Source organism: Arvicola amphibius, chromosome 3, assembly GCF_903992535.2.
Source record: "Arvicola amphibius chromosome 3, mArvAmp1.2, whole genome shotgun sequence".
Taxonomy (NCBI): Eukaryota; Metazoa; Chordata; class Mammalia; order Rodentia; family Cricetidae; genus Arvicola; species Arvicola amphibius.
This window is the reverse complement of record NC_052049.1, coordinates 145,847,426-145,864,424: the sequence shown is the minus strand read 5'-3', so window position 1 is coordinate 145,864,424 and position 16,999 is coordinate 145,847,426. Positions and strand designations below refer to the sequence as shown.

The window sequence follows — 16,999 nt, the reverse complement described above, 5'->3', positions numbered from 1 at the left end:
TAGAATCCCTCGTATTTTATTGGTCAAGCTAAATCAGGATCTCTTTCTTCTCATGGTCCCCTTTCTATTTTTATAGCCCACATGCTTATCACACACTTGTGCATATGCACACATATTTAAACGAGTCAACCTGTGAGAGAAAACTTGCATTTGTCCTTCTGAGTCCAGCTTACTTCATTTAGCATGCTGACCTCCACTTTCATCAACTTGCCTGCAGATGTTTTTCTTTTTAGTGGAATAAAGTTTCGTGTGTGTGTGTGTGTGTGTCTGTGTGTCTGTGTGTCTGTGTGTCTGTGTGTGTGTATGTATCACGTTTTCTTTACCCACTGATCAATTGAAGGATATCTAGATTGCTTTCATTTTTCCTCGCTAGCATGAATACTGCAGCAGTAAACAAGGGTGTGCACCTGTCTCCAGGACACGTTGGCTTAGAGTTCTTTGGTAGTAAAACCAAGAATAGTATAGCTGGGTCACGGAATAGTTCTGATGTTCAGTTTTTGAGGACCCTCCAACACTGATTTCCATATTTGCTATGACATTTGCATTCCTACCATTGGTTACTAAGTGGTATTCTCACCAGCATTTCTTGTCATTTGATTTCCTGATGATAGCTGTTCTTCCTGAGGTAATCAGCCCAATTTTTTCCTTTTCTTTTGATATAGGGTTTCTGGTAACAGACTGTCTTTGACTCTATGTAGCTAAGGTAATAGACTGTCTTTGACTCTCTATGTAGTCAAGGATGATGACCTTGAACTTCCGATCCTCCAGCATGAATGCCATCCAATTGCGGGGAGTACAGGTCTGTGGCTGGTTTATGTGGTATTGTGGCTTGTACCCCAGGAGAACCCAGAGGGATTCAAGCCTGCTAGAGAAGCACTCGCTCTACAGATTGAGTCATCTCCTCATCCCTACAGCTCTAGTTTTCATATCCCTGGTGGCTAGGTGTGGTGGGATAGTTTCTGAACATTTATGGCCTTATGCATATCTTATCTTAGAAGTAGTTCTTTCTTTGAGAATTTCACACAGTGTATTTTAGACATATTTCACACTATCTCCCCTCCACGCCACACCTGACCCTGGGCTTTTTATTTGGCAACCTATGGCTTCTAGGAGGAGCATAATCCTCTGTGTTGGGTAACTCTAATTAAGCACTTTTATATGAATATATAATATACATAAGCGTATAAAATAACTAGGTTTATATATATAATATACATAAGCATATAAAATAACTAGGTTTCCATGTGACTTTTCCAAACATCCTTGCAGTTATCCCTTCTCCAGCTGCCTCTCTACTATGTATGTCTTAGTTGGGAACTCCATTCTGTTAGTCTATTTATTGAGTGGTTGACCTTTTAATGTTTATATTTGCACTTCTTTATGTATTTTGTTGGTTAATTCTCTGCTGTGTGGTCACAAGACCTTTTCACATCCTATAGCCTATATATTTGCTGTCTCTTCCACTTTGGTGGTGTTTCCCTTTGCTTGTATGGAAGCCTTTTAATTTGATGGATTCTGCCTGTCAGCTTTTGGAATCATTTCCTGTTCTGTTTGTGTCATTCCAGAAAATCTTTGTCTATGACTTTTGAGTGTATTGTTTTATCTAGGTTTTCCTCTGCCATTTTTAAAGTTCCTGGTCTTATATTGGTGTAGGAGGTCCTTTTGTATTTGTATTGCTTTCATTGGTTAATCAATAAAGAAACTGCTTGGCCTGATAGGGTAGAACATAGATAGACAGAGAAGATAGAACTGTATTCTGGGAGAAAGAAAGCAGCAGATAGAGAGAGCCATCATGAAGTCACCAGGTCAGAGACGCTGAATCTTTCCTGGTAAGCCACGACCTCGTGGTGACATACAGATTATTAAAAATGGGTTGAATCAAGATGTGAGAGTTAGCCAATAGAAGGTAAAACTAATGGGCCAGGCAGTGTTTAAATGAATATAGTTTCTGTGTGGTTATTTCTGGGGTTAAGCTAGCCGGACGGTGGGATGCAGCATGCTCCCTACTACATTATATTAAGGTCTTTGATCCATTTTTTGGTGTGTGTGTGTGCGCGCGCGTGCGCACAGGATGGGAAAGATGGACTTAATTTCATTTTTCAATATGAAAATCCAGCTTTCCCACCATCCTGTTGAAGATGCTGGCTTTCCCTAATACGTGTTTCACAGCTGTCAAACATCAGATGTCTGGCTGTAGCCGTATGGGTTTATTTCTCCATTCTTTATTCCATTCCATGTCTTAGTGCCAAAGCATACAGCCTTTGTTCTGATAACTCTAGTATAATTTGTTATCAGGTGTGTGTTACCTACAGCATTACCCTGTCTTTCTTAGGGTAATGTATGCTTTCATATAAATTTTAGAACCTTTTTGCCTTAATTCTGGAAGAATATCTTTGGAATTTTGTTCAGGATTATGTTGAATTTGAAGATCATTTGTGGGAGTTCTCTATGTTCTGGTTTTGTTTTCTTTAGTGCCTGAAAGTTTTCATTGTAGAGTATGGGATTTCTGCCTGTCCCCATTGTAGATTATAGGACTTCTGCCTGTCCCCATTGTAGAGTATGGGACTTCTGCCTGTCCCCATTGTAGAGTATGGGACTTCTGCCTGTCCCCATTGTAGAGTATGGGACTTCTGCCTGTCCCCATTGTAGAGTATAGGTCTTTTGCCTTCTTTGATAGACTTAGTTTTGTTTTCTTTCAAAACTGTTGTGAATAAGATTTTTTTCCTTCCAATTTCTTCCTCTTCAAATTCATTATCAGTATATAGAAAGGTGACTGGTTCTGTGTGTTGGTTTTGAATCCTGGCACTTTCTGAAGGTGTCCAAGAGTTTTCTGGTGGAGTATTTAGGGTTTTTCCATGTCATCTACAAGTAGCGATGCGTTCACCCTGGTCCATCCCTTTTGTTTCTTCTGTCTTTGATCCAAGTCTTCCAACACTATGTTGAATAAGATTGGTAATAGTGGACACCTTTGTCTTGTTTCTGATTTTGTAGGAAATGCTTTTGGTTTGCAGTATCTGTATAGGTAGTTGATCAAAAGGTAGGCCACGTTGATGAGGACAGGGGTAGGGATTTGATTTAAGTTAGATAAAATACAAAAGGATGAAAGAGTGCAGTCAAGGTTAGAATGCCTCCAGAATAGAGATGGGTGTCACTGTAGCCTAGCCACGCTTTTTTTCCAAGGTTCATGGCATTCTCGACACTGTTGTTCCATATGGGAATCCATAATAGTGGTTCTTCTCTACTTTATGGAGGAATTTTTAACAACTTGGGTACAACTGATAGATGGCTGGCCATATAGTAACATGAAAGGATGCAGCCCCTTTGGAACTGAGATTTCCTTGCCCTTTCTCAGATGCAGGGAAGAAGGATTAGTAATACCAAAAGGGCAAAGACCTTGTCAGATGGAGAATGGGGCAACGTTCTGTTTTGTTGAAGGAAAGGCTCCGTGTCTGCTAAGAACAATAGTGGCTGTAAGAAGCCTGGTGCCACGCGACAGCCCGGGCAGTTGGGGTTTCTCTGAGTATAATTGCACAGAATGTGCTCTAAGTGGGTCAGTGAGCTCTAATCAAACATGTAGATTTGAAGAATAGTGTCGCTGTGTGTTCTGTCACATGATTGCTCAGTGCTCAGGCACCCTGCCAGAAGAGCTACACAAATTGTTCTCCGTGTGCCCTGGCTGATCTCAAAAACAAGGCAGAAGGGTTTATAGCTTATGAGTTCTTTTTTAAGGCTTATGAATTCTTTTCTCTATGTAAGGAAGCTGAAAATTTATGATATAATATGGTTTGAGTGACACCTCCTCAATTGTGTAAGAAAAGTAGGTGATTTAGAACATTTGAACACCTGCTTAGATCTGTCAGGCTAATGTGGGAAAGGACTGAGGAGTTACTGGGATCATGTTGAGATCATAGCACACTGTATTTTTCCAGCTAGTTGTGTACCTTCCCGTGTTAACTAAAGCAGTATTTGGGACAGGCCGTAGATGAGGATATGGTCAACCTGTGGCCTCTATTAGACATGGAGATCTGTAGGCTATCATTTTTGCTGTTTATTGCAGACTGAGTACCCAATTTACTTGATTTCTTGTATGTTACATATGGGCGGGCCCAGGATGCATGGAATTGGTGATGGCTTTTATACTTCTGCTATTACGCCTTCCTTGGAAAACAAAGTAAGCTTTTCATGCTTGAGTAAACACATTGATGTATTATGAAACTGTCAGACTCTTTGAACAATTGGCATCGGCTCAGTTATTCAAATATGTGACTCCTTTCAATGGCTTTTGTGCTTGATGATGCTTTGGTACAACTAGTAAAAAGAGATTGCCATCCCTTAAAATAAATCTCAGCTGATTGTTAAAGAAATCTCAAGGATTAGCACCCATTGAACATCTTGTTCATTATCAAATACGTCCAATTAGTAGAATCATTTGTCTAGATTCATAGTGCATTTACATTATCTTTTTTTTTAATCTTAAAAACAATTCAGGCAATACTCGTGTCACCTGACCTGTGATCTGTCTCCACCCCCTGATGTTCTCACTGTCCGCTCTTGCCTGTGTCAGTATGGCTTTTTACAGAGAACTTGGTGGGATTTTTTTTTTTAAAGAATTATGTTTGCATGGTAACCCTTTTTAAGTTCAATTGTGTTTTTAATAATCATTTTTATTATTTGCATAATACTGAATTATGTAACATCTGGCTAGCCTGTTTACTTATTCACAACATGCTTTCTAGTTTTTATTTTAACATCATAATGTGGAGATGTGTTTGTGCACTATGCTTGTTTTGGCTCTTTTCAGTTGCAGTCTGAGGAGTGGTGCCTAGAGTAGATCAGTAGACTTGAAAAGTTTTTTCTTTTGTGTGTTGCCCACTCACTTTTCAAAAGGCACTGCATCTTTGGGTCATTATATAAATACCAATTTTTAAAAAAAAATAAAAGAAGACAATTACTAAATATCAGCATCCTATAATCAATGTTTGGAGCGTCCTGTCATCTTAGTACAGATGTTCTCAGTCATTGCACCATTTGGATCAACTGGGAACAGGTGCCTCTTGCCTTCCCTGGGCTTGTGAGAGCCCCGACTTCGCTGTTTCTGTAGGTAATGTGCTTCTGTGTCTCCAGTAGCGCGTTTGTTTTTCAGCTGGACTGTGTTCCACTCCATAGCTCTCTATAGATGTCTACTAGTGGAAGTTGAATACTTGACACTTTTAGATTCTTGCCTTTCTAATATTGCCATATTGATTTTATCCATGTAGATGGTATAGTATTAATTTATATTATGATTTTCTCTTCTTCACTCCATCCCCGTTTGCTTGTTTGGTCCTCTCCACGTGGAGAGTTGCAGATGTCTTCTTTGTGCCACATCAGCAAATCCCTGAGATGAGGGTTTTTTTTTCCAAAACTCCATCTGGGAGCCTATATATTTGGTTTCTATGTAGTTTGATTATCCTCAGGGATTGTGGTTCAGGGGCATATGGGACTCTCCCTGGGAATTTGTTTATTTTTCTGAAGTTTGTTGATTTGCTATCCTGAATGTTATATTGCTCTTTTAAATTTACATCCACATTTTGGTAGTTTTCTGGGGAAAGTGTGGGAAAAGCAAATTTTTCATATTTGGGTGGGAAATGATTTCTTGTCTTTTTAAGGCAGCATGTCATTGACTTTTCCTTCAGGTTTGTGTCCGGTCCAGGGCCGCTCTGAATTCAAACTCCTTGTTAGTGTTGTCCCTGTGTTTCACTCCTCTTTGGAAATTTAAAAATCCCAACTAGCTCTGTATTTACTATAGAACCATTAGTTCAGTTAGTTCAGTATTTCTTACTTATGGTTTTTATTTTCATTCTCTTAGTTATTTTTGCATTGTTGTGATCATAATAACTAACAGAAACAAGGGTGGAGAGATTGATTTTGGCTTATGGCTTTAGTCCATCATAGCGGGGTAGAGAGATGCATTTATGGCAGTGTGAGCCCAAGGAGGGGCCTATCCGCATGGTGTTGGGACAGTACTCATGGGGAGTGAGGTGAAGCCCTGTTCTGGGCTGTAACCACCAAGTGCTGGTGGTACACCTTTGCCAGCGATGCTGCCACCGACTGAAGCTTCCTTAAGTCCCTGCCTCACAGCAGCACCAGCTGGGAAGTGAGTGTTTCAAACATGAGGCTGTGGGGTACAGTTCCCATCTAACTGTAATGTACTTGTGTTGTCCTGATGCTGTGCCCTTGGGAACCAGAAAGCTGTTCTGTAGTTTTCTGTGTTTTTTGGCATGGATTACTACTTGTAGAGTTGTTTAGTTTCTCTCTCTCTCTCTGGTTTGGTTTTGTTTTCCCATCTCTGAGTTATTCCAAGCTTCTTCTGAGGAAATTTGTTAATTTGATTTACCTCTCTTAGAATCTTTTGTGGACAATACATTACTTTTACATTTCCAAGTGTTTTTTAAATTCAGATTTTCTTGATTTGATAACGTACAGCGTTAGCCCCCCCCCCCCCCCCGAATCCTATACTTTTTAACTGATGAAGTTTTCTTTGGCTCCCTGTATTGTTTCTTTGTGGTGTGTTTATGCAAGCTTTTGGGTATGTGTGTGTATGTGTGTGTGCATACCCACTTGAATTCCTGCATATTGTAGGCTTTTTTCCTTAGGTATCTAGAGAATGTAGACTCTCTTTAAATTAGAGATCCAGGTCCTGACAGTGTGGGTGAGCTGAGCCTGTGTGTTGGGGGTGGGGGCATCATGCCAGCTGTTCTCTAGGACGATTGCTGTCACTTGGTCTGTGCCCATGCCTGGAGTCCTGGTTGTCCCCAAACAGGAGGGTGAGCTCTCTCTGATAGCCCTTGACTTTCTCTCTCTCTTTTTAAAATTAGAGTTGCCTTATTCTTGCCGGTAAAGCCCCTGTGCTGTCAATTAACCTATTGCCTGGCTGTGAAGGGCAGGAAAGAGAAGACAAGGATTTATAGTTCTTAAAAATGAATTTTTAATCAGTTTTTCTTACATTAGAGGCACTTGACCTAATTTCTTTGTGGCTACTTAGAGCACAGCTCTTGTTTTCCTTTCCTCCCTCCTTCCCTCCCTCCTACCCTCCCTCCCTCTCTCCCTCCTCCCCTTACTTTATGATTATTTGTCCTGCTTTTTGACTTTAAGAATTTTGTTGCATAACTGTCTAGTTTACCTCTTGCTTTGTATGTTCTGAATCTTCATAGGCTTATTGCATATTTTTATATTTGTGTTTATCTCTCTCTATATTTTAGTATGTTGTTAAAGGGTATAGAAGAAAGATTTACATATTCATTGTATTGCAGCCATGGGGAACCAGTATGGACTTTTGATTCCTAGTTAAAATATTTTCCTACTTCCTGCACACAGTGTTAAGATACTACATCTATAACCAATAGAATTATTGTGTTATGTTTTACATAAACAGTAGTTTTAATTAAAATTTTCCTAAAATATATTATTCTTAGATTTATAGATGTCTATTTAATATCACAGTTTTAATATTTTGATAAATATAAGATGTGACAATCTATTCTCATGAAGTTGCTCATGTATTTTTAAAAACATTTTTATTTTTAAATACTTGTAGATGGACAGAAATTTGCAAGTATTAGATGTCTTTAAGGTACTTTGTACACAGTATGCCAATGATGTCTTCATATGGTCAGTTTACTGCTCAAATTAAGAAGTTAACATTGGTACAGTCTTCATTAGTTCTAAAAGACAAACCGAATGTTCAACTAGCTCAAAGAGCCATGCAAATGTATATGAAACTTACGTTACACCATTTTCTCTTTCAGCAATTTTTCCAGCTAGTCAAATTACGGAAGCTTGGACTCAGTGATAATGAAATTCAGCGACTTCCTCCAGAAATAGCAAACTTTATGCAGCTGGTGGAGCTCGATGTGTCTCGAAATGGTAAGAAGACATCCCACTTGGAATGTCCTCTTGTCTTTTTTGATGCTGGGGACATGATTGATAAAAGTAAATGTATAAAGGTTATTGGAGATGCTTTTAATGGTTATAGAAAAGCTATGTGCATTTTTCGTGTGGAAATTAATGATATTTAAAGTTTATGGTTTTGAGACATCTCACTTTGTAGTTCAGGCTGCTCTTGAATTTGCAAACCTCCAACTTCACCTCCTCCAGGTACTGGGATCCCAGGCCCGTCTCACTATGCTTGGCTTTAAATAGTTTGGTTAACTTCAAATATTTGCCGACACTATTTTTGTAGCTTCTAAAAAGTGGCTTTAGTCTTCACCTCTCTTGGCTGGAGACCGCCGTGACTTAACTTGCTCAGTTTGGTTGGGTTTGGTTTGGTTTTATGAGACAAGGTCTCACTCTGTAACTCTGTCTGGTCTGGTACTCACCGTATGGCCCTGCTGGTCTTGACAATGTGGCAGTCCTCTTGTCTCTGCCTCCCAAGTTCTAGGGCTGGAGGTGACCATGAATGACCAGCACTCACTCATGTTCCTGAGCCTGGCATGGAGAGCTGGTGGTGAATGCTTGTTTGGACACTGTTGTAGAGAAGCCATGCCCCAGGGAAAGGTTAATTCTCCTGACTACAGTTGAGTGCACTCCACCCCAGCCTGCTGACGTACTGTGAGCTGCCTTCTGTTATCTTAATTAGGCTTCTGATGGTTCTGTCCTCTTGCTTTTATGTGACTTATTTGTGAGTTTATCTCGAATTTCTGCCCTTACTCTTCTATCTTTTCTCTTTTTAAACACTGAACGAGGGAGATGCTGACTCAAGTAGAGTCCTGTTGGAGCCGCCCAGCACCACGGCGGCTTTTATTGCAGAGTGTGAAGTGGCGGCTCCTGGAGACAGGATTCAGTCTTCCAGGACCTTTATAGTTTCCCCAGCCAGGCCCCAACGTAGTTGAAATTATTTATATAGAGGATAATTGCTCCATCTCTCTTGCATTACACACCTCTTTTGTTTTTTTTGAAAAATGTAAATTGTTGTTGAGTCTCCTGTGTCCCACAGACACCGCAGGCCCGGGCACCATGTCTGTGAGTGGATCTTTGTCACAGTAGTGAAGCAAATGACCCCTCCCTCCTTTGCTTGCTCCTGCTCCATCCCATTGTTGGGAGTTGTCTTTTGGAGGAGCCGGGCTTCACTGATGCAGTGTCTTTTATTATTCATGAAAGTCAGTTCTTACTTTGAAGGTACTGGGTGGGTGGGTTTTTTTAGACTCCTGGCGTATGCATTACAGAACAAAAGGTAGCTCAGGTAAAGTGGATTTCACAGAAGGCTGGGAGCAGAACTGACATTCCAATAGCTACAGTAGATTGGGGTTCATAGCTTCTGTCTCACTGCTTCTTTAGTCCCCTCCCCCGTACTAGCTTGTGCTCCTGTCTCTCCATCCACCATCCGCCTGTTACGGCTTGTGCCTGTGTATCTCTCCCTGCCTCTGTTCCTGATGTAGTATCCATTTATCCACGACTCCTAGCTCAGGGAGGAGTGTTTCTCCCAGCTTACCTTTTTATGTCAGCCGTCAGACAGAAGCTACAAATGGCTGCCCTGGGAGAGGCAGGGCAAAGGTTTTCTCTCTCTCTCTCTCTCTCTCTCTCTCTCTCTCTCTCTCTCTCTCTCTCTCTCTCTCTAAAACACATTGGAGTCAGGATTAGACCTGGCCTGGAAGAGCTTCTAGGAAGGTGCCTATAAGACCGTACTTTTGACATACATGATGGAAATGACATGTCATAGCAGTAACTTGAATTATTTAAAAAAAAAAACAAAAAAAGTTATAAAGCTGCCTGCTAATTCTGCAGAGAAACAGAGACCGTGTGAAATGAAACCTCAGTCACACAGTCCGAGGAAATAAAAAGCAATTTTGAAATTGGAATTAGGAAGGAAGAATTCAATAGGGGCCCAGAGGTGCTTGGTGAAAGAGGAGCACTGGTTAGTTTTGTGTTTCCTGTGATGGGGATCCCTGGGGTTTGGTAGTGACTATTGCTTCCTGGCTCACCAGTTCTCAGGACAGCAGAGAGCTACGTGCCTCTTCCATGTGTTCATTTTTAACCTTCAGCATGTTGACAAATGAAGCTAAGTATGCCCGAGGTCTATGCCAGGGTGTAAGTTTCCTGTCCTGAGGATGCTCACTTTGAACTTTTGTAATATCTCATTGCCAGTCTTGCCCTCTGCCAGTGTTGGGACCTTGTAAAGGACCCAGCAGTTTTTTTCATGTTTTCTGAGACTGTTTGAGAAATGCCGAGGGCCTTAAACTGTCCTGGAAGAGCCTTGCCTTCATAAGTAACCTGCTAGAGAATGTGGTATGTTGGGGGGAGTGAGAGGAGATGGGCACATGGGATAGGGGAACGAACCACCATACAAGCATGGAGAATGCAGTATGGCGCATGGGCGGCTTCAGGGATTTAAGGTTATACAAACCTGCCAGAGTGACACATCAAAATAAGGTCCCTGCTTTTATAACCAACAGGAACAGGGTTCAGGCCACTTCCAGATGGGCAGATCTCAGTGTGCTTCCTTTTCCTTCTATTTACTATTAATTTTTGGCAGATAGAACCACATCAATATAAATTTCCATGGCAACTGAGTATATAAACAAAAGTCACAAAACCTCCAGCCCGAGAGGCAGTGTGAGAGCCTACTCTGCACACTTGAAGCATTGTGAGGTCTGGGGCTGTTGTCTGAGACCTGTGTAGTCTCTGCTTCTCTGTTGCACTAATTGGAGCTGCCTGCTGCAGACAGAAGCTGATTGTGTGAGTTCCCTGCCCAGCCTTTGGCTTGTACAAGAGCCCAAACCAGGGCTGGCTGCTTCTTGATCAGGCTTTCAATGGCTTCTTCAGTTCCTGTGTTTCTAAAAATCAGTGCTTTGACCATGGAGGAGGAAGGCGAGGTGTTGATGCAGCCACTGGATTACTCCGTGTTGAACCTGAACATGCAGCGGTTACCTGAAGGTTTATTAAATTGAATGTTCTGAAGTGGTCGGTCTGGAGTTGACCTTGAGGTTGGGCCTTGGGTCCCAGTGGCTATGAATCCTGCTAGTCCACGAGACAGTAGCAGACTTTAGAAGTTAGCACTCAGATTTGCTACAGACATTTTTCGGAAGTTCCATGTGATTATGGGCCTAACTTCTCTCTGCCACAGACAACCCTGCATCTCTGTGTGTAGTGTGGGAATATCCAGGATGTTCCTGGTTCAGGACAAGTATGCTAGAGCTGACTTACGCTCACGTTTATTTGGATTCTCTTTCCTTGCTTACATGAAAGATAAGAGAGTTTTGTGTTTCTCTCCAAGGAAGTCTATAAATAAAGATTTTTTCAAAGGACTGTTTGGTGGGCCAAGAAGAACTGTCTGGACCTCCAAACCTTTTGTGCCTTCGTTTTCTGATATTTCAGGCACAAAGTCAAGGGAGATATGGGCTTGTAGTGAAGAGTGAGCTCACGAGGCAAGGGCAGTGCTTGTGGGTATTCTAGGGGTGAGGGCTTGCTTGTTTGTTTGGGAGGGGGTATGGAATCAAGGCTGCTCCAGAATTACTTGCTGGGGACTTTGGGCCAAAGTTCTGGGTCTGCCATCAGTGTCGGGTCAGCTTTGGATTGGCTCTTAGCTCTGCTGGGCTGTGTTCTGTGAAGGGGTGGAATGAGGCCCTACTTCTTGTGTGATACGAATGAGCACCAAGTGTCATGTTAAACATGCAGGGACCAAAATATATTGAGAGAAAAAGATACTCCATGTCTTCCTTGAATGTAGATTAAAGGATGACTGGAATATAGTACATGGGATTGGTATCTGGATGTGGTGTTAGAATTATATATAAAACTGGACAGACGTCCAGTTCAAGTATGAGGCATTTTCTGCGGTGCAGTGCCTTTAGCTCGATGCTGGAACTCTATGTCTGTTTCTCATGTCCACCTTTTCATGGCTGTCCTAGGGAAAGGCCTCTCATATAAGAAAAGATACTGACCCATAACATAAACTGCTACCCAAGGATCCACAGCAGACTTTCCTAATGCATCATGTCTTCGGCCCCAGTGTTAGTAGATTGAGTTGTATAGTTGACAGTGTAATTTGAGTTAAATCCTTGAACCATGCCATTCCCCTTTTAGTTTAGTTTTCCCCGAAGTATAAGACCTAGACCACTGGCACTAGTAGAGGTCATTGTTGGTGTGTAACACTTAATATTGAATCATGGTGAGAACACGATCCATTTTCCAATTTTATCCATGTGTTGCTGTGTATGGTACCTTATAACACTACATACAATATGCATTTCTGATGTTGAAAGTAGCTTTGTATTAATGATTTACAAATCAACAACACTTTGGTGTTTTGGAAAATAAATATTGAGATAAAGAATATGGGAGTATTACAGTTATGAAGATGGGGTGGGGATGGCCGGATGGAGGGGTGCTGGTTATTATTAGCACACTGAGCCAAAGTAGCCTGAGGCTTATTTTGCTCATAAGAGAAATCCTGACTTGTGACTGGCTGACCAGCAAACAGGATCTACCAGGAACTTAGGTGTAGGGTCTTTCCAGTGTACGTGCCATGGATGCCCCGCAGGGAGCGCAGAGCCCATCTTCTGTCTGAGCTTTGACTTGGTTTAATGCGTAGGGTGGTTCTTCTGTCCAAGCCAGGCATGCTGAACAATGTCTGTGGTCTGTAGCGTTGGCCTCTTTAGTGTAGCATAACCAAGCTTGAAACCTGCTGAAGTGGCTGTGTTTGCTTCTGAGTCTTCCTTGAGGAGAGACCTTTCTGGCAGCACAAATCTAGAGTATCTGTATGTCCTCCTCCTCAGCTGCATGGCTCTTGCACTTGGTTTCTTTGTGATTAACTACATTCATCCTCACCAGAAAAGCTGCATGAGTCTGCTTTTACCCATGGATTCTTCAGACACGCCGTAATGAAGTTCTCGTTTCTCTGGCTGCCTGCCTCGGGCCCTGGATGAATACTCTGCTTAGCACATTGTACAGTGGCCGGACCTGGAGAGTTTCCTTGTCCCTGTCATCATTAACCATGAAAGACATCAGAAAAGGAAGCACAGTGCTGAACTCACTTGGCTGATGCAGGCCAGCTAGATGGCTCTCAGTGTAGAGCTTGTCCCTTGCTTTTTCAAGTATTTCAGCTTCCTCACGTGATCCCTTTCTGCCTAGTTTGTACCTTCTCATGAGTTAATATGGAAAAAATAGGGTTGCCTTCGACTCGCAAAACACAAAAGTACCACATACTTAGTTATATTCTGTTACTGTGAAGAGACACCATAACCAAGGCAACTTATAAAAGAAAGCATTTAACTGGGGGCTTGCTTAGTTTCAGAGGGTGAGTCCATGACATCTTGGTGGGGAGGCAGGTAGGCGTGGTGCTGGAGTTGTAGCTGAGAGCTTGCATCCCGATCCACAGGCAGCAGGTTGGGCCTGCTATGGGTTTTGAAACCTCAAAGCCCATTCTCAGTGGCACACCTCCTCCAGCAAGGCAACACCTCCATCCTTCCTAAATAGTCCACCAACTGAGAGCCAAACATTCAAATATCAGTCTGTGGGGGCCATTCTTATTCAAACCACCACGGTACTTAATTTCAGTTTATAGTGATCGTTTTTTAAGTGAAGGCCGAAAGGACTTGGGCTTCTGTGAGTAGGAAAATTGTACTCCAGGTTTGGAGAGATGGCTCAGGGGTTAAACCACAGGTCCCTTTTGATGAATGTATTTATACTTTGTTCTTATGTTTCTTGCCATTCCTCAGACTTTTTTGCCCTGTCTAGAAGGATCTCCCTAGGGTCCCTAACTTGCCCATGCTGTACGAGAACATAGGGATAGCAAAGTAGACCTCTTCTAATGTGGCTCCTGTCCCATTATCAGCAAAATTGTACTGAAAATAGTAAATTTATATAGCATTCTCTTTTTCTTTTTTTAAATTAGCAAGTCTATAATAACTGAAAACAACACCTCTGAGTATATATATTTTAGGAAAGAGTCTTTATTTAGTTACAGACTCTTTAAAGGCTTTCTCCATTTTTCAGTGGCATTTTATTTCCCCATGAGTGTTCCTCAGTCTTTACATGCTAAGTTGTTGCTCTTGTTCATTGCCCCCCCCCCCCCGCAAAAAAAAATAATGGTGGGTTCATGTCCAGCAGGCTGCTGCAGAAAGCAAAACTAACCACAGTGCTTTCTCTTGGAATTAAGTCACATTGGGTGGAGGGCTTCTGATACCGTGCAGAGGATTGTTGTGAGTGTCGCACTACTGCTCACAGCCCTGAGAGTAGCTGGGGCCGGTGCCCTCACTGCTTGCTTCACTTTGATTTTGAGGTCACCCAGGTTGTCATGTGGGTCTGGCTTGAGGCAAGCGGCACTGAGCCATGGGGGCAGTTGAATGATGGATGGTCTAAGCAACGCTCCCCAAAATTGCACAGCCTGTCACCTAGAAATGACAGCTCTGGGAAAGGGACAAAGGATCTTACAGAGAAGGTCTGGGACTGAGAAGCGTTCCTAGAACTGACTTGGTGGGTCTGTGTCGCGATGGTTTGATTCTTAGTTCCCGGTGTGAGTCCTCGGTAAGCTTTTGGTCCAGATAACACTGCTCAAAGCCAGTGATGAAAGTGAGTACAGATTCCTTCTGGAAAACAAAGCAGCCGTAGACCATGGTGCATCAAACACTCCTTTTAGTTAGCTGTAGTTCTTGTTTGTGTGTGTGTGCAGGTTGTGTGCGTGTGTGTGTGTGTGTGTGTGTGTGTACGTTGTGTGTGTGTGCATCTACCTTGTTCCTGAGGTAGGTCTCTCCCTGATCGGTGTGTGTGTGTGTGTGTGCGTGTGTGTGTGTGTGTACGTTATGTGTGTGCGTCTACCTTGTTCCTGAGGTAGGTCTCTCACTGATCTCTGTGTGTGTGCGTGTGTGTGTTTGTGTGTGTGTCTGTGTGCAGGTTGTGTGTGTGCATCCACCTTGTTCCTGAGGTAGGTGCTCACTAATTCGTCTAGACTGAATGGATAGCAAACACAGAGATTTTCTTGGCTCTGCTTCCCCGGCACTAGGCCTGTAGAAGGATTCATTTCTGCACCAGGCTTTCCTTTTGTAGCCTATGTGCTGGGATTGGAATGCACAGCTTCATGCTTGTGTGACAAGGAGTTTTCTGATGGGTTCATCACTTCACCTCTTTAATATTTTTTTTTCCCTGTTGAAGATTTACTAAGTGTAAGGTTGTACGTTAAGGTCGTCTGTCACAAGAGGAAAATCCACAGGTACTGTAGATAAAAAACTACATATAAATGACTGGTGTATCACCCACTGACAATTTTAATATTCATATAGGCATGGAAATAGTATGAAATAAGAGATAAACAAACACAGATAATTGATTTCTGTGTGACAAGGAACCGTGCGTGCTATGCTAAGTAACAAGCTTTCAATAGTCAGTGTAGACTATTACTTAAAAAGGCTTGGTGTTTCAACAAAACAGGGCCATTTTGTTCCTGCTGAATTTACAGTGTAGTGTGAGAAGGGTAGTAAGGGGTAGATGGTGAGGGCTTCTGCTGCACGTAGCTTCTGCGATCTCGGCATCTCCTTAGTCTTCAAGATCCTTATGTTTGGCTGAAAGGGGCTGGGGAAAGGCTGAAGGCTAGAAAAAGAGGAAAGCATGGCCACTGGTTAAGCACAAGATCATCCGCAAGCCTGGTATTTATCAGATGCTGGCGAACCCCAGTAAGAGCAGGGGAGTGAAGTGTGTGTGGATCAAGTCCTGCAGTCACGGAACACTGAGAAGTCCGTGATCTGCTCCTTCAGGAAAAGCAGTGACGAAATTCTTGTCTGATTGTGAGTTGGGGTGTGTAGTTGGCTTCGTCAAGTGTTTTTCCTGTTTTCAGTGTTTATGTTACCTGGAAACATCCTCATGCACACACCTAGAAATGTTTGATTTGGCACACTGTGCTGCAGTCCAGGCTAATTTGTAAACTTAATCACACCCAATAAACACTCCTGCAAACAGTCACATATCCATGATCCTGCGGTAATGTTACTGCCTTCCAGCAGTGAGCCCCATGCCTCTAGGAAATGCCTCCCAAAACAGAACATGGATGTGTTCTCTCCCACACCTGCAGAAAGTACATACACCCAGGAACAGGTCAAGAGCATTGGTGGCCACAGAATGCTATTAGCATAAGACCTATGCTAATGTGTGTGATTTCAAACTTGAAATTTGAAACTTACTTTAAAATAGAGTTTAAAACTTGGAGTTTTATTTTGGGGACATCCTCCAAGCACTTGCTTCAGGGCCACCCATCCTTGCTTCAGGATTTCTGAGCCACATTGTACTTGACTGGTTGTTTTGACCTCGCCAAGTCCTAGTTTGCTTCATCTGTAGAGTGGAGACTTGAGCTGTTTAGGTTAGTGGCTAGGCTGTGTGCAGGACTGGAGCATCACCGGGTGTGCAGGACTTAGAGCATCACCGGGTGTGCAGGACTTAGGGCATCACCGGGTGTGCAGGACTGGAGCATCACCGGGTGTGCAGGACTTAGAGCATCACCGGGTGTGCAGGACTGGAGCATCACCGGGTGTGCAGGACTTAGAGCATCACCGGGTGTGCAGGACTGGAGCATCACCGGTGTGTGGCAGGACTTAGAGCATCACCGGGTGTGCAGGACTGGAGCATCACCGGGTGTGCAGGACTTAGAGCATCACCCGGGTGTGCAGGACTTGGAGCATCACCGGGGTGTGCAGGACATTAGAGCATCAACCGGGTGTGCAGGACTTAGAGCATCACCGGGTGTGCAGGACTGGAGCATCACCGGTGTGCAGGACGTAGAGCATCACCGGGTGTGCAGGACTGGAGTATCACCGGGTGTGCAGGACTGGAGCATCACCGGGTGTGCAGGACTGGAGCATCAACGGGGTGTGCAGGACTGGAGCATCACCGGGTGTGCAGGACTTAGAGCATCACCGGGTGTGCAGGACTTAGAGCATCACCGGGTGTGCAGGACTGGAGCATCACCGGGTGTGCAGGACTGGAGCATCACTGGGTGTGCAGGACTTAGAGCATCACCGGGTGTGCAGGACAGGAG

General features: G+C 43.1%; 1 protein-coding gene across 1 annotated transcript in view; it reads left to right on the top strand.

The window, feature by feature from the left end:
* Lrrc1 (leucine rich repeat containing 1) overlaps positions 1-16,999 on the top strand; it is a 114,520-nt gene that overhangs the window by 38,341 nt on the left and 59,180 nt on the right. The window contains 1 exon segment of the mRNA XM_038323472.1: positions 7,788-7,905. Within this exon segment, the coding sequence (XP_038179400.1) occupies positions 7,788-7,905 (118 nt within the window).